This window comes from Furipterus horrens, unplaced genomic scaffold (genome assembly GCF_987537825.1).
Source record: "Furipterus horrens unplaced genomic scaffold, mFurHor1.1.pri manual_scaffold_1, whole genome shotgun sequence".
Lineage (NCBI taxonomy): Eukaryota > Metazoa > Chordata > Mammalia > Chiroptera > Furipteridae > Furipterus > Furipterus horrens.
This window is the reverse complement of record NW_028327171.1, coordinates 178,755,525-178,782,537: the sequence shown is the minus strand read 5'-3', so window position 1 is coordinate 178,782,537 and position 27,013 is coordinate 178,755,525. Positions and strand designations below refer to the sequence as shown.

General features: G+C 37.2%; 1 protein-coding gene across 1 annotated transcript; it reads right to left on the bottom strand.

Moving 5' to 3' along the window:
* Positions 1-628: 628 nt before the first annotated feature.
* On the bottom strand, positions 629-21,481 carry ZC3H15 (zinc finger CCCH-type containing 15). The gene is made up of 10 exons (XM_090281467.1): positions 21,272-21,481; positions 13,094-13,195; positions 8,688-8,799; positions 7,869-8,021; positions 7,125-7,216; positions 5,783-5,965; positions 4,315-4,461; positions 4,048-4,149; positions 3,198-3,321; positions 629-1,437 (listed from the first exon to the last, which is right to left on the bottom strand). Exons 1-10 carry the CDS (start codon positions 21,344-21,346, stop codon positions 1,247-1,249), a joined length of 1,281 nt encoding a protein of 426 aa, XP_090137593.1. The 5' UTR covers positions 21,347-21,481; the 3' UTR covers positions 629-1,246.
* Positions 21,482-27,013: the final 5,532 nt, after the last annotated feature.

Sequence of the window (27,013 nt, the reverse complement as noted above, 5' to 3'; positions counted from 1 at the left end):
AACTGGTAGAGTTCTAGGTAGCAGAAATCCTATTAAACTGGATTAAGTTCTATTTCCAATAAAAACTATCTAATAACTTAATGAAGCTAACTTTATAATGCTAACTGGCTAAACCCATTCAGGAAAATTTAAATTCCAATTCTGCTGTTTCTACACCTTGGCATATTGGGGCTGGTGACAGTGGTAAATATTTATCAACGTCTATCTTCTCCTCATATTAAATTTCATTAAAACTCAGAGAAATGATTTGAAAACCATCCTTTGAAGATTTGAATATTCTGCAAACACTTTAAAAACATATCTAAAAGTGCACTTTCAAAGCACCTCCTGCTGGGTGGCCCGGTTCTTAACAGGCTATGGACCAGTACTGGTCCGCAGCCCAGGGGCGGGGACCCTTGACCTGTAGTCTTTTCGAGGCTAAGTGATTAGTGTTACTAAACTTGTAGTAGTATTGTCAGTACTCTATGTAATTGTATTATCAGTATTAAGAAAACTCTTTAAATGCCTGTGCCTTCAATGATAATTAACTATAACAAGTAATAGGTAAAATCCTTAAGCTAGAAATGCTAAAAAAATTTTCACAGAAAAACTTAAAAAAAAAAAAAAAGAAAAAATAGAAAAGGACATATTTGGATTTTAATGTATGACGGTCTTTATTTACAACTTTATTGGCAAAAAAGAAGAGGGATAAATTTTAAAACAATTCATCACAGGGCACTGTAGCTGATCCTGTCAGATTAAAGAAGTTTCTTCTTAAATGGCTAATTGTCCAAAGACATACAACACTGAATCTGCCTATGCAGTTTACTTCGAAGTACAGTTCTCATATTTTAGGCAGTCTTTTAAACATATAAATACAAAAGAAATGAAATCACCCATTAAAAACTGCATTAAATAAAGGGTATTTTTAATTTAAATTTATGTTGTCCTTGTAAACACATGCCCAATGAAAACCGAAGCTGGAAAAGCAGGAACACTTCTTACTTGAGTGGACAGTTACAACAATCAATCATTTTCTGCAATGACCATATTTTCAATTTATCATGAAATACTCTGAACTTACAATGAGATGTAGCCAAAGTCAGAAGACAAGACGTAGGAAGAATATTCCTTTTTGGAGGAGAGTAAGCCCTCCAAAATCAGCATGAGAAACAAACACCCTGTTGAAGAATTCTAGGTGGAAAAAATTAATGTCAATTTCAATTCATGCTGAGCTGGCTTAATATTTTCATTGACTTGTTTGGTGTCATTCTTCTAAATCAAGTGTGTTTAATTCTTCTTCTAGTTCATCTAAATCTTCCCCAGTAAAAAGATTTTCATCAACAGGAACAGCATCAATGACTCCATTTTCCTGCCCCTCCCCTTCGTTGTCCTCTTCTAAATCACTTCTTTCACCATTTTCAGCCCTACCTCCGGAAGCTTCACTTAATTTGTTTTCTAAAAATAAAAATGGAAGTCAATAAGGCCTAGAGGCAGAAAACACTATTCCATTAGTAACCTACAGTCACAGACTGATACTACATTTCCCTCCCCCAGTCCTGCCCCTTTCCATGAAAGCCTTCCCGAAAATTACTCTAAGAACTGAGCTTTCATTTCTGAGCTTATCTGTACCAATTACCTACACCTGTATGAAATGTCTTTTACTTTAAACATTTGACTACTTAATGGTTCATATCTTTGAGGGAAAGACTTATCTTACACAACTTTGTGTTCCCTACATGACCTAGCAATTAGGTTTTGAACAGTCAGCATTCATATAATAGTTTGAATAAATGGTTACGAAATACAAAATGCTTATAAGCAGCTACTTAGCTTTTGGTTTTGCAAATGATAATTAAACCACACTAGTTGTAATATTGGAAAATGAGTGTGAATCTAAAAATATTTCGTGTCATCAAACTGTAAAAAAAGAACATGGGGCCATGTAGCCACTTTTCCTTACAGGCTATAAATGAGAAAACAAAAATGCTGCCTTTTCTTGTTTTGATACCAACATTTAAACAAAGACAATTTTCAATAGCCTAGTTTAGTTTTTAGACATTTTAAAAATCTCTTGATGACAAAGTCTTGGGGATTGTAACCTCTGAAGTACTGGCAAGTGTGCGTACTGTCACCAAAGCCCAGCTTCTAAAGGGAGCAAACCAGTCTGCAGATTGGCATTAAGACAAGAGTCTGAGAATATTCTTAGATCTCAGGAGGGTAGGCCAGTTTTTCAAGTTATAACTTGGATTTCTCTATTATAAAAATAAGGTTTAGCTTTTTCTCTCAACTTATGCCTTTCTACCTTTTTCTCTCATAGCAACCATGCCAAACTTTTAATTCTTTCTTCAAACTCCTCACTCAAGGCACAATTAGATATAAATTTTATTGACAGTTCTTATTTCCAAACACACATAGCCAGACTTCCCTCCATTCTGACTCTTAATTGAACCATTCTTTATACTTCTAGATCTTGCTTCTATAACTTACTTCCTTTCACCTTTAATTTTTTCTCCTCTCCCAGATCCTCTTCCCCCAGCCTACAGATATACTTAAATTTCCCACATCCTAGCAAGCCTCCCATTACCATGTCCTTCCCCAGGGTTCTTACGAGAGGTCTGTAATCATTCTCCTCCTCATTCCTCATCCTACTGCAGTCCTGATGAACTCTGGAACCCAGTTCCTACAACTCTTTCCCTATCTGTAACTGAAGAATTATTTCCAATTCACCCTACTTGATTTTTCTGAAACTCTTTTCTTGGTCCTTCTCAGTGTCCTTTCCAAGCTTTTCCTCTTTTGACTACTCTAAAACACTGATGTTTGCAGTGTGCTCTAGAATGTTCTCATCGTATATTTTACCTGGGTGAATTCTTTCACTCTCAGCTAAATGACTTTCAAACCTTTTCCTCCTGTGAATATCTACACAGTATCATAGACAGTGCCACTTTTGATAACCAAATATCTCAACCTCATGAGGTCCCAAACTAAACTCATTAGCTACATCTCCAAACTCATTTCTGTCCCCTTCTAGTTCCAGTTAATAGCTTCAATAATCTCCCAGTCAACCATTTCCATAGCCTCTACTACTCACTACTTTTACATACAAACCACATACTTATGTTACCAGTATCTACTGCCATCGAAGTTTGTCAAGCCAGTCTAACCCTCTTTAGATAGCCTCCTAGTGTTTAGAATTACCGAAGAGTTAGCATACTCACCATCTTTTTCTAATGTATATGTGCTGAATCTTTCAAGACTGGCTACAGTAATACCTGTCTCATCTACATCTCTTGGGATGTACAGGCTTACATCTATGTCATTTACACTCACTGAATCATCAACCTTTAAAAACACATAGAAAAGAAAGTTGTTACTAATAAGAACAATTTTCATAAATTATACTTTTTACCTCTAACATTTACCTTAATGAAACAAAAATATTACTAGTGCCAAGTGAAAATAAATGACTACTGCCAACATTTATTCTTTTGTAAAAACTTCTTGAAAAAATAGTAATGCCATATTTGAAGCTTCTCTGACATCACACTTTTACACACAGAACATATTATCTTTCAACTGCAAAACAAAAGTCAGAATTTCATAACCTTACAAAAAATAGTCAGCTCTCTCATATTGCTAAGTTTGCCTGTAACCAAATGATTCTGTTCTTGTCTCCTGCTTCCTACTCTGTACTTTAGTGCATATCTCTGTCCCATGATTTTTTTAGTATAAAATATAAATTTTTTTCTTTTAGAGGGAGAAAAAAAACACATACTTTTTACAGTTTATACATGTAAGCACTTAACTATATACCAGGCACTGCCCTAAGTTCTATAAAAAAACTATAAATTTATTAACTCATTTCATTCTCACAAGTACCCTGTGATTAAGGGATTATCCTGTGTCTACATCACAGATGAGGGTGGAGGCCTAAAGTACAGGTTATTCCCCAGGTTAGAGTCAGAATTTGAAATGAGGCCCAGACTTGGCACTCTTAACCATGCTGCCCTATTGTCACTGTCCTCTTTCTCAATCAACATGAGATGAGGTGCCAAAACTTCCTCTTACCTCATCACCACCTGTTCCCTGGGTGTAGCGGGTATCATCTGCTTCCTCATCATCATCATTAACCAGTTCAGGACGAAATTCAAATACCTCACGACCACTGATCTATTCAGATACACAAATATATCAACTCAGGACAAAATTCAAACATTTCTTGGTCACGGACTTTAGACATACACGTGATGAAATAAGGATAAAATCTTGCATTACACAGAAATTATAAAATGAAAGAAACAATTCAGAATCTATTTGGGTGTGTTTGGGACATACCACTAATGCTTTCCCTGCTTTGAAGTCTGCTTTCCTTCTTTCCATATCTTGTTCAAATTTATCAATCTTTTCTTGTCTTTTCCTTTTCTTCCATGCAAGAAAAGATTCTAGAGTAATTTTGGTAACATTTGAACCTAGGGCAGAACGCTGCAAAGACAAAGAGTCAAAAATTTTCCCCAAGTCACCTATAACAGTATTTAGTAACTTTCTCTTAATGCAATTAATCCCTTGCCTATGGCTGCTATGAAGACATTACATTTTTTAAAAAATTGATTTATTTTTATTTTACATGGCAATGGGCAAAACAAGTGTTCAGACATTAACAACATTTCTAAAGAAAATATATTATTCTGAACTAGATACCTTTTTAAAAGTGAAGGTGAGACACACTTGCAATGAAAAATGTTTTAATATATCAACTGCTGAAAACAATAAATATGAAAAGTACCATGACAATATCCAAGTTTCACCTGTGCTTCTCAGTAAACTATAAAAAAAAAAAAGCAAAAAATACCACTTGCTTTTCATGGCCAATAATCAAATAATAAATATTGGGAAAAATAATACTTGCTTAACTTAAGCCAGGTATTATTAATATTTAATACACACTGATCTACACAAATAAGCAAACAGAGGGTAATGGAAAATCTAGCAAAGGTTAACAACTAACAGGTGGTAGAACCAGAATACAAACAAACAATATATTAAACACTTGACTTCAAAGACTGGATTTTCTACTATAGTACATTACCTCCAGTGTGAGACATCAAACAATATGTCCATATAAGAACAAATGTATAAAATCCCAACATCAGACATTTACACAATATATTTAAAATCACCCAAGTCAAGGCAAAATGTATAGTTTAAAATGTGCAACCTTAAGTCTATTATTTCCAATAATGTCAACATTTTTGTGACGCACGCAAAGCCATATCTGCTAACTCACAGAATAAAACTTTTGTGTTGAGCCAGAGATAAGTAACTGAAGACTGTTTTCAATAGGATTTATTTTCTTTTCGAGTCCAGGGATGATAATAAAACATATAACGAAAAGCCGCAGTGGAGTTGTCTCCTTTCATATAATGTTAATGATTAGTAAAATGGTGAAAAAATAAGGTATCAGGGAAAATACCTAAAAGTTCAAGTCCAATCAATCTGAATACCGACTAAGCATTTTAATGAACTGATAAACTAACATATCAATCTTATGGAAATAATTTGATAAAACCAATGGCTAGTACTTAAAAACTGCATCATGATCCTAAAATTAATGTCTTAATTGGCTAATGATTATGGCTAGGTTTACATTTTAGACACATAAAACTAATTAAAGAAGAAAAGTTCAGAGAAGGTAACTTTTTTCCCCCTTTTATAACAACATGCTATTGCCCCCAAGTGGTAAATATTAAAATATCACAATAAATACTGCTTTTTCTTTTTATGGTAGGAAGAAGATACTAGTTACCTCTCTTTCAATTAGATCTTCTAATGAAATTTCATCTTCTTTCTCTTCTTTCTTTTTATCTTTTTTTAATACAAATCCAGGAGGAAGTGCATGACGATACATGCAAATATCACCCCCTCCGGGGCATACCCAAAACCAGCCATATTTGTTGTTTTCAATAGCTTCAAGAAAATGCTTGCACACCTGTAGAGACAATATTATTCACAAGTAGTGGCTCAGTGCAGACCATTTCCAAGGTACATGCTTGAGTATATGGAACAAGTACATTCTTATTCACATCATCCATCAGGTTAACTAGCAGAAATGTACATGTAAATTATTCTTAAAATACTTAACAGAAACTTCTCTTCAGATAAGGTCTATATAAAATTTGTCTTTGACAGTGCTCTACATTCTGAATTTTACAAAAGGACTTGCCTCTGTTTAGTTTTTCTAAATGTAATCTGAAAAGTCTGATTTTTAAATGAGATAATATAATTGGTTATAAAAAAATAAAACCAACAATTGTTTCAGTTTGACCTAAAAACTAATCATATGCAGTAAATGATAGCACTATTTGAATTATCTGAAATTATAGGGAATTTCTTACACCTAAGAAGGAAGAAAAGTATGAAAGTAACACAAAGCAGTGATTCTTCAAAGCATAATCAGTGCGAGGTGCAATTGTATTGAATCCTCAGGTAATAAAACTTTGCACATAAGAAGGAAGAATTAATAAACAGCATTTCCTTTTTGAAGAAATACAACGGATGTGAGTAAAAGTAGCAGTTAGAATTTTCTAGCACAAGCTAGGTTTTACACTGTAACTGCATAACAGATAAATGTGAACAAGAATGCAGGCTCTGAAAAAGCAGGCACCAATTTTCAGAAGCGCATTTCCTGGAATCTTAAGAGCCAATACCCACCAAAAACTCATTTTGCAAGTCATATGAAACTATATATTCACCCTTGTGATTTAAAAAGTCTCCCTACCATTAACACTGAATAAATGATCAATTAACGGGTTAGTTTAACAGCTCTCCTCCCATTCATTTTGCACAAAAAATAAGGAAAGAATTCTTATCTGAATATGTGATTGTGTTTATTCGTTTTTGAGAAAGATCATGTCAGAAAATGACACTTGAAGACTTTAGTCACATGGTTTTCAAAGGCTACTTTTGAACAAGAATTTAATTCTGCATAACTTATGTTTGTAAATTTCAAAAACAAAATTTAATACACCTCATCTTTATGAAAAGATGTTAATAACTTAAAAAATAATCCAATACAAAATAGCAGCAAATGCCTTGCCACATTATCGTCCCTAATGATAAATACCACTCAATTCAAGAAAAGGACATACTATTTGAGTTTTTGGTTTTTTCTTTTCCGCCTCACCGTGCTTCTTGTTCACTACTTCTTCCAGTTTTTTCTCATCCCAATTATCCATAGTATCTAAATAAAAAGAGAAATGGAGACCAAATACTGTATTTTTATCTGCTGTTCAAAACACACTACATATCTCCTTAGACTGGAAAGCTATAAGACTCGTGACTTAACATATTTTCTTTAAATCATCAAAGGTAGGAATAAACAGTGTTGCGAGATTATTCACCAAAATCCTAAGTAGTCTAGGCAAATGAAAAGGTAATAGTCTAAAAAAAGGATGAGACACAAATCCAAAATAAGTCAATGGTTTTTAAACATCTTCACTTAATCAAAGGGCACAATGTAATAAATTATGATTTTATGAAAAACAATTTTTCTTCACAAACATAGTTTACTAAGACTAAAATACTCTTCAAGCTACTAACTATCTCAGTAACAAAACACAAAAAGCCAGCCCTGCATGGTGTGGCTCAGTGGATTGAGCGCCAGCCTGTAGACTATGAGATCACGGGTGTGATTCCCAGTCAGGGCTCATGCCTGGGTTGTGGGCCAAGTCCCCAGTTGAGGGCATGTGAGAGGCAACCTATTTATGTTTCCCTTCCTCTCTTTCTCCCTCCTTTCCCCTCTCTCTAAAAAAATTAATAAAATTAAAAACAAAACAAAAACCCCCAAAAGTCAGAGACATTTATCTTTAAGAAAACGTATTTAAAAAACATACCTTTTTCAAGTTCTTCATCTCTTGCATCAATGTAAACACTCCGCTTTTCACACTTCCTCTCCAGAGTGAGGTCATGAGAGAACTTACACTTATCTCCTTTAGTACACTGTCCTTGCTTGAAGAATGCACACACCACAGATTTGGGATCTGCACCTATGTCAAATGGCATATGGTATTTGTATTTCAATCTGACAAATCATAAAGTATAGCTTCTACCTGAGATATAATTACTTTTGGTTAACTTGTTATTTTCTACTCACTAATGTGAGAGGAAAATATCACTTACGATATATAGTAAAATATTTCTTTTCCAGTTCCTCTACAGTATTTCACATACATTTTTGTTTCTTTTATTCTTACCAAAAAAGGGGACAGGGGATGGAAAACAAAACACGTACACAAGTTATTCCATAGTCACTTGTCTAGTTGCAGTTAATGAGGCAGAAGAGAAATATGAATATAAATGGACTGATACTGCCAAGAGTTCGGGCCTTACAGTTTATACAACCCTAGCTTTGCCTTGTATACTACCAAGAATTGGGCATTATAAATCAATTAATAGAATGTCTAAATCCTTAATTTTGCCTTAAGTAGGGGGGCTAAAGGCCGGAGTTATAGTTGTACAATGACACAGCTGTGCACCTATGTACAGCAATCATAAGAAAGTCATTGATACAGGTAATGTTGACAAAGGGAGTATCATTTTTAGAGCAGACACAGCTTATGATCTGAAGAAAATACACATCAAAACAAATTAAAAGTTTTTAAACATGGATCACATTTGATAAAAAAATAACACCTCTGAAATTTAACATTTACCTTTACTTATTTTTTGAGCAGCAACTACAGGTTTGAACAGCTCATTTAGCTCTTGCAATTCTTTCTTCTTGTCATCTTTCTTCAATTTCTTTTCAGCTTCACTTTGTGCTACCTATAATATTCCCAGGTATAATATAAAAATTTGATTTCATATAATTGTTTTCAATATATAGTAAATATCTTATAACACTAAAATAACAAAGATATTTCTCTATTTATATGTATATAGTCCTTACCTCTTAATAACAGTTTTACAATGGCCTTTCAGTATATATTAAATGGTGTGGTTAAACTATTAAACAAAACTGCTAAATCTTGTGGCAGCTTTAAGAAAAAAATTCTATAAATGGTACCATGCCAAGTTAAAAGCATATGCAAACGCTTAGAGCCATAAGTACTTATTAAGCATCTGCTACATGCCCAGCATTTTAAGCAAATGGTTCTCACCTATGATTTTTTTCTTGTGACAACAAACCACTTCCCAGAAACCCATGGCACCTTTTGAAGATCAGAGATGCAAACATCCTGAAATGCACAGTCCCACACAGTAGAGAACTGTACCACCCAGAATACCTCTAGTACCCTTGTGGAAAAACACTGGAGCAAGTCAACGTGGGAGATTAAACAAAACAAAACAAACATCACATATGACATAGTTCCAGGCATACAATTTACATACCTAATATGATTAGAGGATTCATCCATATATTTATATGTCAGGTCCTATGTTAGATGACAAGGAATACAAAGATGAAAAGACAAAGATGCTTATTTAAAGAAGCTCAGAATCTAGTGAGAAGACAGACATGTCAACAACTATCACATAATACATGGTGCTCTGGGAACAAGAGATTCCCATATGCCTAAGAAAATTAGATTGAGTTAATAATTTAGGGATAAATTCTCCTGGTGCGCGAGAAAAGGAATGCAGAGACAGCCAGCAAATGCAAAGATACAGGGAAGAGCAGGAACAAGGCATGAGAAACATCAATGAGAATCCTGGACCTGTATCAGTAGGTGACGGAATAAGACTCAAGGGTTTAAAGCAAGCCTGTGAAACAATCAGATTTTGTTTTATAAAGATGACTATGGTAAGTTTGTGGAGGGTAGACCAAAGGAGCCCAAGAATGAAGGCAAGGAAAATTAGGAATCTACTGTGATGGCTGTAGGCAAGAAAACACAAGAGCTTAAAATCGTCAGTGGTAGCAAGGATGGAGAAAAGGTGATGGAGCTCTTAAGGAGGCAGAACTGACAGGACTGACTGAACATGAAGTATAAGAAAGAGGGAAGAACTAGGAAGATTATCATATGTATAGTTAGTGCTATTAATAAAATAGGCAATACAGGTACAGGAAGAACAGGTTTTAGTGCAGAAGGTGGAGATAAACTCAGTTTTAGGCATACTGAGGATGAGGTGTTCACAGAGCACCCAGGTGGCGCATACAAGGCAACTGGACACGGATCCTGACAGCTACAGAGAGGGACTACTTTGAGGTGAAGATTTTAGCTTACAGATAACTGATTAAACCTTTGGGTGTATATGAGGTTACTTAAGAACAGTTTAAAAAATGACAAGAGCAGAAGACAGGTCCCTGAAAAATAACAATATTAAACAAGCCTAAAGAACCTAAAAAGTCCATTTAAAGAACAGTCAAATAGGTTAAAATCCAGGACAAAAATGTAACCTAAAAAGCCCATTAAAAGGACCATCCAAAAAATAGGTTAAAATCCAGGACAAAAATGTAATCAAGAAAGAAAAAATTTTAGGAAGATAATGGCCAATGCTATAATGAGGTTAAAGACTTCCCAAATCCCAACTCTGACCATGTAGTGGATGTGTTTAAATAAAAAAATGGGGGAGTTTTTAAAAAACTGAAGTCACTTTATTTTTATAAAAGTTTCCTTTGCTCATTATGCCCATTTCGAACATTTGTGGGGCCTAGAGCAAATACAGTGAAAATCCACAGATCATTATTATAAATAGTTATGTTAGAAATCTAACTAATGTTAAATGCTGACAAATATACCTTATGACCTGGAAGGACAGATGAAATTTAAAATGCTCTGGTTCCACAGAGCTCCACAGTGGAGCATGGCAGTAAGGCAAGGGCCCAGCCCTGGCCCTCCCCTTCCCACCCTGAGTTGCATCCCACCATGTGTGCAGGAAGGTGGAGGGTGTGGGGAGGACACGGTGTGGATGCAGGCGTGTCTGCACTCCTAGCACACGTCCTCCCTTTGATTGCTTCCATCATACTGGCAGCACATAGGGTAATGTGACCTTTTGCAGGCTCTGAGCTGTTGTGGAGGGGGGTGGCATACAGTTAGGTGGCCACACATCCCTTGCCTCACGGACTGCTTGAGGGCTATGTCTGAAGGGAACTCAGTAGGGTCAACTCTTGTAATACAGGCACTATGGTGCGGCACCTCTTGACCAGCTTTAACAGCAGGACTGCTGCTCATTTCCAATGTTAAATACGGTAGGTAGTTAGGTACCTCATGTTTGCAGATAAAAGCCCAGGTAAGGTACCCAAGAAATTATTAAAAAAATAGAATACTGAATGTACTAGCAAACCTAACTATCACCACAAATGTTACGGCTTTCTTGGTTCTACGACATCTGAAATCACCAGTCAACTTACTTCTCACTAGAAGAAAAAATAGGGGGAGGAGGGACAGGATTGAATAAGGGAAGAAAGTGAATTCTTCTAACATACCTATATTTTGAATGAAGATTTACATATGTTCTCATTTAACAACTAATAGGAACCCCACAAGGCTAATTGCTTTTTCACTATGTAGGTAAAGAACAATGTCACTAAATAGTTTAAAATCATGTTAACAAATAAGACAGAGGGATTCAGGTGCAAGATGATCTCACTCCAAGGCCTACGCATACATTTTTACTGAACCAGGTATTGAAGATCAACAGATTTTGGCTTTAGAATCAAGGTGTGTGTAAGAGGGGGAAAAAAGCGTTGGAGGCACAGATCTGCAAACAACATGAATTAAGAGAAATTTGTTTCATATAGGGGTAAACAATCTCACAAATATGTGTCCTGATATTCCCAGATTTAAAAAAAATGTGTTCCCAAAAGTTAAGGAAAAGAAGACAATGTGGTCACAGAAGTTCTTTTCAAAGGAAAAATCTATGTCTATAAAGTCTTAAACTCAAGAAAGTGAAAGATCTAAAGAGCCTGAAGAAAATGGGGCTAAATTTTTTTTTGAATGAGATGCCAATGAATAAAATAATTTCAAAATTCACATGGAATAAATGCGTAAGAAAAACCAAGAGAAGTGGAAAACAGTAACATTTGGGGAAAGGACCTGCCTTACTAGCTAAGAGAATATGTTACTAGGCCACTGTAATAAAAATCAATGTCATACTGGTTAAGGGGTAGACAATAAATAGAAGAGAAAAAATGAATCCAGAAAAAGATCCTAATATAATTGAGACTTTAATATGTCAATAGCGGTATTTCAATTAGTAGGATAAACGATGATGGTGTAAGTGGCTGATCATCTGAAAGAAAATAAGTTTAATGATGTAAATTTTTATGACAAATTATAGACTGTGAAAATAATTAGAAAAGAATGTAGGAAAAAGACAAATATTCTAGTGGCAGGGAGACACTGTTAATCATATAAAAGTTAACATATCTGACAATACAAAAACTAAAAACTGTTTATAATGAAATGTAATAGAACCATAAAGCTGTCTATAACATAGACAAAAGATGTCTCAGAAATTAAGACAAAGAAAAAAAAAAAGCAAAGAATTTAAATAGTCAAGTCAGAGAAGCACAAACCCACAGAGCCAACAAGCATGTGAAGAGATATTTAAACTCACTGGCAGTGAGGGAAACAAAGTAAAAATGAGTTATTACTTTACATTATCAGATTGGAAAGCATTAGAAAGAACTTCAGTACCTGTAACTCATGCACTACAGAAGAAAATGTGAAGTACTACAATCTCTATAGAAAGTGATCAGGCAAATTTATTAAAATTAGAAATTCACTGCACTTGATCTAGAAATGTGCCACCAAATAATTTATGCCACAGAAAGAAAAGTACAAATGCACGTAAGAACACACATACAAAGATATTTCTTGTAGAATTGTTCTTAGAATCAGAAGGCTGAAACAAAGCGATCACTTATAAGTAATGAAATGGATGAATATAGTATACCCACCACATCAAAGAATAGTTTTGCAGCCATTAGAATAAATTAAGAGCTGTATCAAAATGGCTAGAGGAATATCTAAGAGGCATTGCTGAGTAACACAGGCAAGATGCAGAAGTTTCACAAGTAGGATTCCAATTTAAAATATAATACCAAATATTTTTATCTGTAATATATGCTGTATTACATCCAGATGAAGAAAATGCAGAAATTTAAGTTATTCACCTGACGTGGATTTTGTTGACCAAATTTAACTTGATGAGTGACAGCCTTGATAAACTTCTGTTGCTTTGCTCCTTTCTTATTCTTTAGACCAAAAGTTTTGTCCTAAATGAGAAAGAGTATAAAAATATCTTAGCAATTAATATCTTATCTACTTTTTCCAGTCATATCTAAAAATCATTCTTTCATTCACTTATTGCTAAGAAAATTATTCTTTCTTATGCTATACACAGAGGCAGAACACTGAAACATCAAGTCAAGGCAGCGTATGACCTCAAAGCATCTTTCAGGATTCTTTACAATTCAACATCTATTTATAATTATCATCATTCAATCTGTTACTCTATGATGTTTTTTCCAGTGTGTTGTGGAGTATCAGTTCTACAGGATATACAGAGTTGCTATACTAGAATAAGAAGTCCTATATCATGGACATGGACAACGGGGAGGGATATGATTGCGGGAGAGGGGGTGGGTTGGGTGGGGGACAGAAATTAGGGGAAAAGGGGACAACTGTAATTGAAAAACCAAAATAAAAAAAATAAAAAATAAAAAATAAAATATTAAATAAGCACGGAAAAAAAAAAAAAAAAAAAGAAGTCCTATAGTCAAATAAGTTTAGGAAAATTCTTAGTTAATATGGCTTTTAATTTTAAGCACAAGATAGCTTAGAGCCTTTACCACAGCAGATACAGTAGGCAGCAATGTCAAAACTTCTTCTACTTCAGAATGCATTTTCTTATAGTATCCCAAAGGATTACGTACGATTAAACACATTTTTTGGAATACTGTGTAAGAAAATACATTAAAAATGTACTGTACTGATTTTTTTGGGTAGTTATCCTTTGAAAACAATGTAAAGAACTCAAATTACTGATAAGTATTCATCCCTAACTTTTGATAAAATTGAAATATTAAAATTAAAGTATGCCTAACTAAATAGCAACATGTTATTTAAATCTGAATACTACTATAGTATATGGGAAAACTATTAACATAATAGCAGTTATCATTTATGAAATGCTCATTACATGCAAGGCACTAATTGTGATTTTGGTTATCTATTCATATTTAATAAGTATGCAGTACAGAAACATAATTTCATGTCTACCTGGAATATCAGAATGTGCCTTTATTTGGAAATAGGTCTTTGCAGATAAACTAAGTTAAGATAAGGTCACACTAAATTAGGGTGGGCCCAAAATCCAATAACTGGCATCTTTATAAGAAGAGGAAAGGACACACAGACACATTGAGAAGGCAATGTGAAGACAGGGGTAGAGAGACTGGAATAACGCAGCTATAAGCCAAGGAATGCCACGGATAGCCAGGAGGTCCAGAAACCAGGAAGCGGCAAGGAAACATTTTCCCTAGAAACTTCAGAAGGGGCATGGCTCTGTCTACACCTTGATTTTAGATTTCTAGCCCCCACATCAGTAAGAAAGTGTATTTCTGCTGTTTTAAGTCTCTCAGTTTGTGGTAATTTGTTTAGCAGCTCTGGGAAACTGATACAGGAGACTTGACTAGTGGGCTTCACCCTAAGTGAATGGGTGGCAAGGGTGTAAGGAACCACCAAATACTGGTATCGGAAGCCTTTTGTTTATTCTGTTTCTTTGAAGGAGGATCTTCTGGCTAGGAGAGCAATAAACCTGGTTAAAAGGACTAGAGAAGAGAACAGGTGGGAGAGGGTGCCTGCTGGTTAGAGCACAGACTCCTTAATAGCCATTTTCAGGCTCATTTTAACCACCTCTCTCTACCTCCTTTGTGCCCAGGGCTCCAGGAAAAAAGGTCTCTTGATTTATTGATTCCCCCCGCTCCCTTGTTTCTTGCAGGGGCAATCATCTGGCTGAATGGAGGTAGAAAAGAACTATCAGCTACTCCTACACTTTCGAGCCCTAGTTTTCAGCCTCTTGCCTTCTGCAATACCTACTCCTCCCATTATAGAACTGTTCCAGAGTTCTGCAGAGTAAATCCACTTACTTCTCAATGGCACAGTCCTAGGTGGGCACTTATACTTGACTGCTCTGCTCTACTAAACTAGATGCCAACTCCTTCACCCATTAACAATCTTCCTAAATTGAGGTTCAAAATTAAAGATGCCTCCTAATTTCAGGATGGAGTTTGTATCTTTCTTATTCTCTTGTTTATGGGTGGGTTTCAGAAGGAAAAAATAGGTAAAAAGGTCTTTTACTTTTGAAAAGTAACTTAAAATCATTGAAAGGCGTTTTGTCTGAAATAAATTATCTATTTTATAATCTTTATTTTGGTACTATTTCTAAGGGAAGGGATAGTAACAGGAAGAAATATTATAGGTACGGAACACTTAAACAAGCTGGAAATGAAAAACAGTATTGATAGGATTAGTATTTTAAACACAGCATAATTCTACACAATTTCAAAACCAATAAAACAGATCTTTCAATGTTCTTAACATCATAGAGTTTAAGAGGATTTTAGGTATAAGAGTATTTCTCATTGAGAACTATTTCTTTATTCATCATATCTACATCCATATAAAACTTTACTTCTCCCTACTCAAATGCCTATCTCATGTTTTAATGTCCCATCATATTACAATGATGAATTTTCTATACCTTATGCATAAAAAAAAAGGGCAGGCACATATAAACTGAAATTCTCTCCACTGAGTTTTTCTATGGCTAGCTTCCCTTGTTTTTATAAAGGAAGTTTAATACTCAATCCAATGAGAAGAAAAGATAATCAACGGTAATGTGACATTTGGAGAGAGCTGATCATATGCAGCAACGAGGTGTCAAGTGCCATACTTTCCTTTTATAAAAAGTGAGCTCTCATGGGGGAAGGAGGTGGGCAAGGAGGGGAGAATTCTATATGAAAATATTAGCAGGATCCAAGTACAACAGCATCTACATATATTTTGCCAGAGAAGAGCATAACTGGGATTTACCCCATGCTCTTAACGTAGCTATAGAGAAGCAGCAAACTATGAATAAAGACCAAGTAGCAAAGTAGATACTGATATATGAAGACTTAGGAATAAGAAGTCCTTCATGGGGATCTGGCCAACTAGAAAATAGAGTACTCATGGCCCTGCCTGGGTAGCTCAGTTTGTTAAGAGCATAGACCTGAAACACCAAGGTTGCAGCAAATAAAAGTTTCTCTCTCACCTCCTTCTTCCCCCTCTCTAAAATCAATAAGAAATAAAAATAATAATAAAAAAAAAGAAAGCATTCATGACAACAGTAGAGGTGTGTGAGCTCCAGGTCCCAGAAGAAAATGTTTTAATTACACTGTTTTACCATATAATTAACCAGTCTAAAGAGATAAGTTGTTTTTGAAAGTTCCTTGTTTAGAACTCAGAAATTATTTTTTGCACAGAGATAGAGAACACTTATTTATCTAGCAGTCAATAAACATAAAACTCCTGCATATACATTTTATTGAATCTTCTTAACAATCTTATGATATACTATTATCCCTCAGTAAACATAGATATTGAAATTCAGAAATGTTCAACAATTCTTTTGAAGTAACATTGTTAATAAGGGGCAGGCTATATACTACGAGGCTTAAAGAGTATTGAGTTCTGGAGTCAGACTGCCCAGTCTAATCCCAAACAGAACTGAGCAAATTACTTTCTTTCCCAGTTTTCTTATTTGTAAAGTGGGTCTTACAATAACCTCTTAGGATTGTTGTGAGAGTTAAAAAGATTTACTACGAGGTAATATAACAAGAGGTTAACAGCAAGGACTTTGGAGCCAGATATCCTGGGTCTGAATCTTTATTCTGTCACTTGCCTTCTCAGTAACCTTGTGCAAGTTACTTAACCTCTGTGCCCGCTTCCTCAATTAAAAAAGTTATAATACTTACCCCACTAAGAAAATTAAAGGAGCTATGTAAAGTTATCTCTTGCAAATGGCTTGTTTCTCTTTCCCCAAAACACTGAGACCTATGTCTGGCCCGTTAAGTGTTTACTATTGAGTGACACATGATATCTGAACCAAGGTATACTTGATTCCAAGCAAAGTCCTTGTTCATTCCACCATGAAAAACTACTTCCCAGAAAAACCTAGTTAGATAGACAAAAAGTTTTCTGAATACCAGAAAACTGGCACCTGGGATCTGGGATACCAACATTTCTTGAAAATAGGATGTTTTACAATTTCGAATACTTCAAAAGGTCTTTTTTTCCTTTTTCTTTAGGACAGACTCTTACCTAAAATTAACCTGGTTTTGGGGAAGGGGAAATATGAGTTGGGAAGAGGTTACAATCAACCCCAAATCATGGTTAAGATAAAACTACAGAAATAATAGTACCCCAAAGTTTAGGTTATAAGAAACTGTGTGTGTGTTTCAGAATTTGAATACAAAAGAATTTAGAAAACAGGTCCTAATTCTAAGAAAAGGATGGCTCCCCGAGGCTACGAGAGCTAAACACTCAGTGAATTCCAGATTTTATTTAAAAGTGATCCCCACCCCCCACCATGCATGTAATTCTGCTTCTTTTACAGAGTAGCCTCCATGCCTTAATAAGATGTTTGTAAAAAGGAAGAGGCAGGAAAGCAGATCAATACTGAATAGTGCTCAAAGACAGCTGGAGTCTACCGTCTGGAACACTAGGGCAAAGCAGAGGCTCGCAATATTTTACATCATTAGCCACCCCCCAACCTGCACTATCTAATGTATTTCTGTAATCTATCCATGCAGTGGACATTCTGCAGTTGGTCAAGTAATCAACAGCTGACTTTGGCTGAAGTTTTTCATTACCACCAATTACTTCCCTTTCACCATCCCTTACACAACTGGATCCCATCTCTATAGGTCTCTAAGTATTACTACTTCCTTAACTGGACTTCTATTTGCTCGCCCTAACCCCAAAGTTTAATTCCCCCTTTCCATAACCAAACTTTCAATCTCTCAAAGCTGATTTCAGTTTGTTAAATTTTAGCTGTTAAGTATGCCACTTGGGACAACTATGCGAGTGTCTAACAGAACTATACCCTTTTTGATATACTCATTTCAGAAAGCAAACACATTAATGAAAATAAATTCATGAAATTTTGGGAAGTTTAAAGGAAAGAAAAAAAATGCGGACAATATAAAGAAAGTATTTCAGGTAACAAAAAGCAAGCGCTGTATATAGACAGTGCAGGTCAGTCTGATTATTTCCCCTAACTAGTTCTTACTTATGATATTAATAAAGAACAGCTGCTATTTATTGAATATATATGTCTGATACATTACATCCTTACACGTCATCTTATTTAACTCACTGCTCTATAATACAGGAATAGCTGCACTTTGCTGATGAGAAACTACGGTTCAGACAGCTCATGTAACATGCCTAAAAGTACAGTATTTGACATTTTGTTTGAAATATGGGCCTCAAACCCCGGTCTACCTGACCCCAAAGCTAGTGCTTCTCACATTAAGTTACGCTGCTTCTCATGCCCATTTTATTTCTTTCCCTCAAGTTACCAAAAGCTATAGGCTGTTGTAATTTTTCTACAGTGAGTGCCTATGGTAGTGGCAACAGAGGTACAGAAGAGGGGACAGGTAGATAGGGAAATCACTTATTTTGAACTTAGAATTTCAGGACCCATTACTATAAACTCTCTCCAAATTAACCTACCCTGAAATAAGTATTAGTCTTTACAAGTCAAAACAGACTATAAAGAAACACTTTTCAAAGAAAATTATGATAGAGATCAATAATCAGTATGAACCTGGTTTCAAGAACATTCATTAAGAGTTTGTCATAAAGTACATTGAAGTTTTACATTCCTTGTAATAGTCATTCAGACATGCTGGGGCTTTAGGTAAGGTTTTTTTAAAAGTAACCTATAGTATTTAATGAAGTGGAATATATTATTTTCTTACCAGGTTAGCCAACAGAATATTCTCTATAAAGCTAGTTTCAGGACAAACGATATAACTTACATTACAAATCACAATACTGCTTTACCTCTCCAGTGGTAGCAAAAATCCATGCAGCACTTGAGTCTGCAAACTACAATTATAAAAAGCTCTCATCATATGTGTGGGGAAAAAAATACAGGCTTAATTCTAACCACGCAGAATATTTTCTGTCAGTTAAAGGATTTTGTATTTTTTTGAAGTCTTTATTAATGAAACTAAAGTAGCTTTCTCTTTAGCTTAAAAATAACCTTGTTATAAGATGAATGGAGCCATAATATACCTATCATTTTTAATTGATGGGATACTTAAAAAAAAAAACAAAAAACCTATCACTTACATGTACAATTCCTTAAGACAAAAATACTAGCCCTACCAATTTAAAGTGAAACAAACAACTGCATATAAAGTAGTCCACATGATCGGTGCCTGCTTACCGTGTTTTCAGTTACACATGCTCAACTGCTGTCCAAAAATATAGAAAATTCCAGAAGTAAACAATTCATTAAGTTTTAAACTGTGTGCCCGTCAGGTGGCATGATGAAATCCCCTGTCCTCCCACTTTGGATGACCATCGCCCCTCCGTGCAGTGCATCCACACTGTATACACCACCTGCCAGTCACTTAGTAGCTGGCTAGGCTAGGTTATGAGATAAGTTATCAGAGAGAGACCACATTCACATAACTTTTATAATGGCATGACGTTACAGTTGTTCTATTTTATTATTGTTGTTTATCTCTTATTGTGCCCAATTTATAATCTTTATCGTAAGTATGTACATATGGGAAAAAATAGTATATAAAGTATACTTTACAAAATATAAAGAAAGGTTCAGTATCAAGCATCCACTGGAGTCTTGGAACTATCCTTTACTGATAAGGGGGAACTAATGCAGTTAAAACTCAATAATGAATAAAGTATACTTTCATATTGTCATGTAACATTTAATTTTACATCCCTATGAGAGTTTTACTTTCCCGTGGTCAACATGTTAATGCAAACTCAGCAAAGGAAAACAATAAAATGTTATCTGTAAAATGCCGCCCCTTTACTTAGCACCGAATGCCATCAGATCACCATCCCCAGAGATCTCCACACGTCAGGAGTCTGGCTATACTCCTCAGGACAGTTCCAATGGGTACAAATAGGTAATAAAAATACAGGTGCTGCTTCAGGTTTGAAACTTGGCCAAGGCTACTAGAACTCTTCATAAGCATGTTAATTAAATAAAATCAGAATTTATTAAAAACAATAATCACGTGTAAACATTTCAAGACACCCAAAATGCATTTTGGTCGCATTTTAATAAAACGTTAACTATTCTACAAAATACTGATCATTATTCAGATATACTCTATGCAAAAAATTGGCCAGGGATTTTTCCAGTTACACCAAACCACATGAGGAACAATTTATTTTAATGAGAAGGATTACCAGCAGGAATCGAGGGAAAGAAATACCTCCTTGGGAGCTATGTGATACGTTTATGGAATCTTAAGTACGGTTCACTCTAGTGAGGAATCTCATGGCCACATTCGTTGGGAGACAAATATAAAGCCTTTATGAATGTAAATTGCATTCTTTGGCCATTAAAGGGCGACAGGCGCTATGCACTAAACCAATACATGTATGTAACATATTCGGGTACGACACAACACAGCTAGTGGCACTGAAACCTAATGTCTTTTAAATCGTTATCCAATTTAATTCAGAATACATGCAGCAAGCACCAAGTACAACAGGATGGGTTGCGACTCCCAAAAGCCTCCACTCTTTAAGGAACGTGAAAGAGCCTGAGGATGAATCGAAAAAGCCACAAAGTAGTAACTGTTGTCTCGAAATAAGTACTACTACTTCTAGGTGGTGGGTAAAGAAAATCAGGACCACAAAGGCTTGTCAGGACTCGGCATTCCTAAAAGTCTGGCCCGAGCCCGGCCGGCGTTCTTTTTTTTCTTTTCTTTTCTTTTTAACACCAGCCCAGAGACATCTTCAGTTTTGAGAACTACGAAGAATGAGAGAAGGGGAGGTGTCGTTTCGCACCAGGGTCAGTGAAAGGGGCGTGTGGGAGAAGCGAAAACTGGGTATGGGGTGCCAGCAGCGTCACTATAGCGATGAAACGCAGCCAGCGTCATCAGGGGGGCTGAAGAAGAGGCTGTGGGCCACACACAGTCGAACGAAGGGACACATCGCCTCGGGAAACGCGAGCAGGAGCCGGGGAGCTGCGAACCCGCAGGTTGCTTCCCAGAGGGCTCGCGGCGTGAGTGGGGGAGGGGACGAGTACTCACTTCGATAATCTTCTCCTTTTTTTTCTGCTCCGCCTTTTTACTGCCCCCGGCCTGAGCCTGTTTCTTAGGGGGCATTGCGGAGACAGGTGGCACCGGCCAGAGTTAAGCGCAGCTGGACACCGTCAGGGTATGTTGCCCCGCGGCCAGAGGAGGAGGAAGACGCGGGCCGCCGTCGCTGCCGCACCGCACGGAAAGCTAAGCGATCACCGGCGGCCGAATCGCGACCTTTGCGACAGGTCGGTGCGGCAGAGCATTGTGGGTAGTGAGGCCCGGCCCCCGGAAGCGGAGCTGCGCGTGCGCCTGTTCCGAGGCTGCCTAGGAAACTGCAGGGATAGGACGTGGAAAAATGACTACGCGTAACATGTGATGTTGCTCTCCCACCTGGCGCTTCCTGAGTTGAGGCAAGCCTAAGGATGAATCAGAGTGAGCGACTTGTGTCCTCCATCCGTATTTTCTTTCGCTGAAAATGGATCACTTTTGTGCGTCTCTTCACCTCGGTTGGAGGCTTGTCTGCCGGCTGGTTTAATGGTCTCCTGTACCATCTCTATCCTGAGTGATCACCAAGGAGCCAGATCCTAGCTACACAATTTAGGGTTTGGCAGGGAGATTCTTCCTGCCATCTAAGCCTAAGGCCTTTAACCTCAAAGGAATGAGACAAGACTCAGGAAGAGTTCAGAACTTTTTCAGGGCATTAGAAGAACACATACATCACCAGTCCCGTGCTGGCAGGCCACTTGCTGCATCTGCACTAGACTTTAATTACACTCTTTACTATTATCTCATGCTCCTTTTGTTTTCCTAGCCTGATTTCCCAGGTTCCCAAGATTCTGGATTTCCTAAGGTTTACAGGATTCCTTAGATTCTGTGAGCAATATTATCAATAATTTTTTTAAAACTTAAATTAGGCTTGATTTTAGTTGTTTGCAACCCAGGACTCTGTTGTGGGATGAATTATGTTCCCTGTCCTCCCCCCAATACATATGTTGAAGTACTGATCTCCAGTACCTCAGTATGTGACTGTCTTAGGAGATAGATTCTTTAAAGAGGGGATTAAGTTAAAATGAGGTTCTTAGGGCAGTCTGCAATCAAATCTACCTGGTATTCTAAGAAGAAATTTGGATACACACAGAGACATTAGAGAAGCCTGTGCACAAAGGAAGAACCACTTGAGAACACAGCAAGAAAGGAGCCGTCTGCAAGCCAATGAGAGAGGCAGCAGAAGAAACCAACCCTGCCAACCCTGTCCTTCATCTTGGACTTCTAGCCTCCAGAACTATAAGAATATAAATTTCTATTGTGTTGACATAAAGATTGCTAAACCTGTAGAGAATTTTAATATAAATTTGAGCCAAGCAGAGGCTATGCCTGGAAGCAAGATCTCAAAAGACTGAGAAAAATTCTTCCCAGAATGGCAATTTGCAGGTTCTCATAAGCATTTAAAATTAAGAAGGGAACATTAGGAAGATTATATGAAGGTGAAATAAAGCAAGAAAGAGATTGGGTTTCAGGGTAGTTTAACAAGATTATGTGCTGTCTTGAGGGTAGTTACAATTCTGACGAGTCTGAAAAGAGGTATTTTGAAGGTATTTTAACCTAGATGCACAAAAACGATGAACAGGTTTTGCTTAAGGCAAAGATGAAACTTTTATTAAAGTTAATACGAGGCCTGTCCAGAAAGTATCCATTCATGTACTATGAAAAAGAGATGTTTATTGAAGAAGATAAAAGAAACCTTGTACATAGGACAATGACACCTCAGTCCCCTTCAAAGTAGGCACCTTGGGACCTCACATAGTTCTCCAAATCACTATCAGCTGCTCTGTCCTATTTTCCTGAATCTCATTGATGGCCTGAAATCTCTTCCCTTGCAAAGTTTATTCTAGTTTTGGGAAAAGCCAGAAGGCCCAGGGTGCCAAGCCTGGGCTGTAGGGGGGCTGAGTGACCTTGGAGATTTGATATTTCACCAAAAAACTGCGTGAGACGTGATACATGAGTGAGCACATTGTTGTGATGAAACTGTCAATCACCAGTTGCCCATAGCTGAGGCCTTCTGAGTCAACCGAATAGTTTCCATGGAGGAATGTTCAAGCTTAATGCAAAATCTGATGCAGATTCCTTGCTCAACTTGCTCAGTTGTTTTGAATGCGACAGCCACAAAATACACATGCTCACTCAGTGGCATCTATCGCCCTCAATGACTAGTACAGTGAAGTCATTGTTCACACATGTGCATTCCCATCCACTTTCCTTGGCTGCCATGTTACATTGATGTCGCACAAACTGTTCTCTTTATATTAACAATGGATGAATTTTTTCCAGACAGACCTTGTATATCTGGGGCATTACTACCCACCATGACCTTCTCAGCTAGGAATTTACGATCGGATCACCATGACATTATTTTCTGTAGAACCAACTTTTTATCTACAATTGTTTAATATACCCAGTTGGTGACATTTTGTTATGGCAGCCTTAGCAAACTAACACAGATCCTGGGTAATAAAGGTCTAAACTATTTTGTGGGTGTTGCTATTATGGTGAGCAGAGGCAAGACTACTAGTTTATCTAAATAAATTCTTGTTTTAAAGACAGGACTAATATGACTGGTCATGTAAGTTGCTAATCCATTTTATGGGTTGAGGCAGTATATATTTGAAAGTATTTTGATATAAATATTGAATGTTCCTGAATGCAGGCAGTTTACTTTGAGATATTTTTTCTCTCCAAAATATAATTACAAATTTTCAATGGAGCATATAAAATCACTTATAACTTGTCAGTTTGAGTTTCAATTTTGTAAACCTTCACTTCAACCTGTGCTGACAAACTCTTCTTATATCAGTGACTTACATAGGTGGTTAATCTGTTTCCATTTGAAATATTTCTTGGTACTATTATGATGGTTATTATGACATTTGTCAAGGAATCACGATGTACAATTTCCAAATATTTCTTGCTTCATTGAAGCTAAAAAGATTTCCTGTGATTCCCATCAATCATGTCATTTCTCTAGTAATAGCTTTCTAATGGTTTCCATGTCCCTTTCAGTTCAATACAAGGGATTCCATGTTTTCTTCTGCCCAATAATGTCTGCATTTTATACTATATTATTTCAGTTATACTTCCCATGTTAAGCCAACTTTTCCTATCCCCTTCCTCCACACCCCACCTACCATTCTTCACTGCCTTAGGGTTTTTCATAAATAGTCTTACATATACAGCCAGCCCCATATAAAAACTCATCTACCTTCTGTCTAGGTGTCATGAATAGAAAATTTTCAAAGTCATTGTTAACCTCCAAATCCAGTCAAGTCCTAATGACTCCACCACTTAAGTTTCTCTCAAATTATGTCCTTCCTACTGTCATGGGGGGAATCTGGCAAGAAGATCACTGGGGAGTGGGGAGGGAACCCTGAAGCTGCGCAGGAGAGCCTGTCTTCCCGTGAGAAGGGGAATGGTAGAGAAGTGCCAGAGACAGTGGGATTAAAGCCGCAGCTGGCATGTGATAGATTTCCATACTCCTGGGTACGGGTAAACAAACGAGCGCTGCTTGTGCCACAAGAGGAGGCTTGCACAGAGTATGCACGGGCTGGAGAAGTCACAGCCATGTGTACGGTGGAATTTGTCATGGTGGTCAGGGGGCAGGGCAGACCTACCAGTGTAGTGGGATTGGCTGAAAAGTGTGACGCTTCTGGAGCACGTAGGATTTGGGGTCTGGATTTTTAAACAGAGGATGGGTGGAGACTTCAGGGTTTTCCCTTCTGGTTCTCCTCCCTCGCCCAGTCAGGGGCCCCAAGCATTCCAGGGCCACGGGGCCTTGGAGATTGCGTGGTCTGGCAGCATTCCTGGGCCCCTCTTAATGCAAGAAGTGGTGGCAACATGGGTGATTGGCGCTCTGCTGTGCAGTCCTGCTTGGCTGGGCGCGAATGCACAGACACACTGGTGTACCAACAGCCAGACGGACAGAGTATAGGTGCTGGGCCCATGCGGGCAGGAGTGGAGAAAAGGGCAGCATGCAGCCAGTAGGACTCCCAGGAGCGTGCAGACTCCAGAAAGGTGCCTAAAGTCAGACTGTCACTGGGAACCAGCTAAGCCAGCTAAGCCAGCTGGATGATCATGCTGCAACTGCCTGTGTTTCCCAAAGGATGGTATTTTAAATGGGAGAAGGAATTCCAGGCACAGCTTTGAAATAATCTGGCAAAGGGTGGCAGGGTATTTTTCTTTGGGTATTTTAGTGGGAATGGGCTCTGAGGCAGAAGCCTGCCATTCCTCCAAAATTGTGTAGCCTTTGAATAAATAACCCCTTTCCTTTTTCACCAAGCCTCTGCCTCCTGAGTTTGCCTATTGGGCAGCCGGCAGTAGAACCCCACTTGCTGTTTGGTAACACTACCTCCCTCCCTTATTTCAAGGCCACATCTCTTGTTTGGGCTATTGCAGGAAACTTTTGTTCTCAATTTCAAGCTTTCCCCCTCACATCTGTCCTTGAACATTAGTAGGTTGCTAGCATTTTTTAGCTAGTAGGTTAAATATCATGGTTTCCCCTTTTATAAGTGACATGAATACCTCTAAGCTTCAGTTTCCTTATATATAAAAGAGAAATAATTGCACTATAGCTCACATGTGAATCACTCAGAATGGCACATGTAAACACATAATTAGTTTATATTACTATATAATCCAGGTCATAGTGTAAGGGAGTAAAGAATTCAGTGTTGACTCATTAATTTCTACAGAGACTCACTCCAAGAAATATTAATAATATAAAATCTCGAGATTGGATGACTGGATGTGGGAGCTGAGGGGGAAAAAGAAAGTAGGAGAGAATTTTCATGTTAAGCATGGGCAAATGATCCCTGATGGTGCTAGTTAGGTGGGTTACATTGGCAATGTATGAAGTATGTAGGCAGAGAAGGAACTAATGTATCCAATTTTAGCTTTGTTGAATTTAGGGTGCTAGTGGGACATTTACGGGGAGAAATCCAATGGCATATGGATATTTGACTTGGAAACTTAGGAGAGACTTTGGAACATACTGTGTCAATGGGAATAGACAACTTTGAGGGGGATTATACAGGGGCGGGGGGAGAAAGGGGATTTGGGGAACATTTAAAACACACATATGGAAAAAGCAGCCCAGGGAGGGAAAGTGAGACAAGACAACTGTGACACAGGACGGTTAGGGAGGAGAAGCTTTTTGGTAGGGTAATTTTGACTCTGGAGTTGGCTCAAAAATGTGGCTATTCATTCAGAGGGATTAGGGTACTTACTGTATTTAGGCTATGGAGGCCCTTGTTACCTCTTTAGTGTGTATTATCCCAGATCTCCACATAGTTGGCTCATTTTCATCTCAGAGGTCTCAGCTCAAATACCAATTCCTCCAAAAGGCTACTGCTGACCATTATATCTAAAGAGTCTCCATCTCCCACTCTCAGTTAATCTTTAACGCTTCACTCTCCCTATCTTTAAAAGCATTTATCACAACTTGTAATTCCTTTGTGTTTTTTTTTATTTCTTAATTTGGTGTTCCTTGCCACAGAATGTAAGCTTCATAAGAGTAGGGATTCTGACTCTTTTGTTCATCACTGCATTAATAGCACCTAACGCAACCTATCTCTTAGAAGAAACTCAATACATGTGTTTAAAAAAATGAATGATGGCCCAAAAGTAAGCTGAGAGCTGACAGTTCTTTCCCATTTGTTCTGTAAGAGAGTATTTAGTTTTGGTATTTTGATATTTATCTTA